The sequence below is a fragment of the Priapulus caudatus genome, unplaced genomic scaffold (genome assembly GCF_000485595.1).
Source record: "Priapulus caudatus unplaced genomic scaffold, Priapulus_caudatus-5.0.1 Scaffold1312, whole genome shotgun sequence".
In the NCBI taxonomy this organism is placed as follows: domain Eukaryota; kingdom Metazoa; phylum Priapulida; class Priapulimorpha; order Priapulimorphida; family Priapulidae; genus Priapulus; species Priapulus caudatus.
Window position 1 is genome coordinate 79,218 of NW_014578373.1, and position 3,075 is coordinate 82,292.

A 3,075-nucleotide genomic window follows, 5' to 3' on the forward strand; every position below is an offset into this window, starting at 1 on the left:
TGACAGGGTAGGTTGTGGTAGAATGCACTGTCCACAGTGTGGCAGGACAGGGTGTGGCACAGGAGGGCATGGCAGAGCAAGATGTGGCAGGACAGGGTGTGGCAGGCCATGGCAGGGTAGGTTGTGGTAGAATGCACTGTCCACAGTGTGGCAGGACAGGGTGTGGCACAGGAGGGCATGGCAGAGCAAGATGTGGCAGGACAGGGTGTGGCAGGCCATGGCAGGGTAGGTTGTGGTAGAATGCACTGTCCACAGTGTGGCAGGACAGGGTGTGGCACAGGAGGGCATGGCAGAGCAAGATGTGGCAGGACAGGGTGTGGCAGGCCATGGCAGGGTAGGTTGTGGTAGAATGCACTGTCCACAGTGTGGCAGGACAGGGTGTGGCACAGGAGGGCATGGCAGAGCAAGATGTGGCAGGACAGGGTGTGGCAGGCCATGGCAGGGTAGGTTGTGGTAGAATGCACTGTCCACAGTGTGGCAGGACAGGGTGTGGCACAGGAGGGCATGGCAGAGCAAGATGTGGCAGGACAGGGTGTGGCAGGCCATGGCAGGGTAGGTTGTGGTAGAATGCACTGTCCACAGTGTGGCAGGACAGGGTGTGGCACAGGAGGGCATGGCAGAGCAAGATGTGGCAGGACAGGGTGTGGCAGGCCATGGCAGGGTAGGTTGTGGTAGAATGCACTTTCCACAGTGTGGCAGGACTGGGTGTGGCATGGGAGGCAGTGGAAAAATTACACGGGGGCGGCGAGCGAAATCGCCCCCAAAATTCCCAAAAGAGCTCCCAAAAATGTGATTACGGGGGCGACAGTTAAAAAGAAAACGGTTCGAAATCGCCCCCATAATCGCACGCTTTGAAGTCAATGCATTGCCACTGGTTACACTAGCCAGCCGCAGCTGCAAGCCGCTGCAAATCCGCAATGCCTTAGCCAGTGTCTCGGCTCCAGACCAGTTGTCTCGGTACTACGGCACGCACCTGTTGTCCTTGCTCATCGGCTGTAGCTTGTCGTCAGCGGCGGCGTCCACCATCATCAGCTGCTGCTGATGCTGCTGCTGGCTCGCCGCTGTCCGCTGCTTCTCCTGCTCAGCCTCCTGCGTGAGTTGCTTCTGCTTCTGGTACTCGCGGTACAGCTCGCCGGAGTCCCGCGTCTCGCTGACGCGCGGCGGCGACTCCTTCCCGCGGTCCGCCTTGCTCGACGTCGGAGGCGTCGGAGGCGGCGGCGGAGTCTTCGGACGCGGCAGCGTGCGGTCAGTGGCGCCCTCCTGACCCGAGCTGACCATGTCGGCGTCGGCGAACATGCGGTCGATGGAGACGCTCATCGGGTTGGTGTCGCGCTGCCGCACCGCTGACAGGTGGAAGCCGGCAAATGACTTCGACATCGCCGCGGCGACGGCGGCGTCGCCAGCCGGAAATGAGCGAGCGCCGCGCGCCGTGCCGCCGCCGCGCGACAGCCCGTGCGCGAGTCCGTCGTACTGCGGCGCGAGCGAGCGCGACATGGGCGCGGCAGAGTGCGGCCGCGTGCACGGCACGGCCGCGTGCGGGAAGATGTTCGGCTTGATCGGCGCGGCGAGGATGTGCTCGGACCACGAGGCGTCGAGGAGCGGCCGCGGCAGCGGCTCGACGTCGACGCTCAGCTCGCGCTGCTCAAACGGACAAGCGAACGTCTCCGGCGGGATGCTCTGCAGCCAGGAGAGCAGGCTGAGGTCGGCGCTGCTGAAGCCGGTGCCGTCGAGCATCTTCGTCTGGATCATGCTCGCCGTGACGTCGCGCGCGCCCGTCGCGCGCCGCTGGCAGAACTCGACGCACGACTCGTAGAGCAGGCCCTTGAGCAGCAGCTGGATCATGCGGTCACTCTTGGCGACGTCGTTGTCGTGCTTCTCGACAGGCATGAACGCGGCGAGCAGCGGGTGCACGCGCCGGAAGCAGTCGGCGCGTGCCGCGCTCGGGTTCCAGTTCTTGTAATCGGCATGGTCGGAGAGCCGTGGCAGCGTCAGCAGCAGGCACAGCTCGTTGTACTCCTCCTTGCCCGGGCAGAACTCCTCGAGACGGTTGAGACAGTGCACGACCTCGTCGACGGTGAAGTCGCTGTTCTGCATCGGGCCGGGCTCCGACTTGAGGCAGAGCAGCTCGAGGTACTTGTGCTTGAGGATGACAAACTGGAAGCGCTTTGCTTCGAATCCCGGCATCTGCGTGAGCGGCTGCACAAACTCGAGCACGTCGTCCCACTGGCCGTCGAGGATGAGTTGCCGTAGAAACAGCATGTCGTCCGAGTAGATCCCGTTAATCACCTGGAATTGAAAAGTCGTCAGATTTCATTGATTTAGCATAGAATAAAATCACCAAGCTGACATTTTGTAAACACATAATAGCAAGCTGGTTCACCATGGACACTTGGGAATTAATAAAAATTTTAAATGCGAATAAGGATAATGCTAATTCTTTGATTAATCCATTTGATTCCTAGTTTTTCTACTGGCCGACAGGTCAAATATGTGATCATGGAAATCTTAAAGAATATAACGCAACAAGTATCTAAAACAAGGATTGAGACAGACAGCAATTAAGTACACATGACACTCTTCCATTAACTTTAGATTATGGAAGATTAATAACCCGCTACTATGTACATATGTGCGTTCAACTGTCGAGAATACGCACGCCTGTTTCTCTCTCCATTGACAGCATAGTAATGTGAAGATCTCTGTTGTTCAAAAACTCCAAGACAAGCTTGATCACATCCTGCTCTTTGAATGGCAATCTTGCAGATGGCATGTTGGCAGGTGGTTGATTGGCGCTGGTATTATAGAAGCTTTCACAAGTGGTTCGATTAGCGGGAACGCAGTCTACTATTTAGGCATTATAGCAAGCCAAAGCTCTATGCAGTGCGTAACCTAAAAAAGTAAAATAGAGGAAACAAATATAAATCACACAAATTCAGAATTAATCAATGAAATAATTAATACACACTGGACTTTTTTTAATTCAAGCGGGTGTGCGGTTTACTAGTAGCGATGCTGATCGCTCGCGCCATATTGTCTAGATTTCAGCAACCATATTTTCAGTTAAGTCAATGTAGC

General features: G+C 56.5%; 1 protein-coding gene across 1 annotated transcript in view; it reads right to left on the reverse strand.

The window, feature by feature from the left end:
• Positions 1-2,888, reverse strand: part of LOC106816200 (WD repeat-containing protein 47-like) — a 21,775-nt gene extending 18,887 nt beyond the window's left edge. Inside the window, 2 exon segments of the mRNA XM_014820763.1 lie at positions 974-2,286; positions 2,657-2,888. Coding sequence (XP_014676249.1) covers positions 974-2,286; positions 2,657-2,770 — 1,427 coding nt within the window. The 5' untranslated portion in view covers positions 2,771-2,888.
• Between the last annotated feature and the right edge of the window lie 187 nt (positions 2,889-3,075).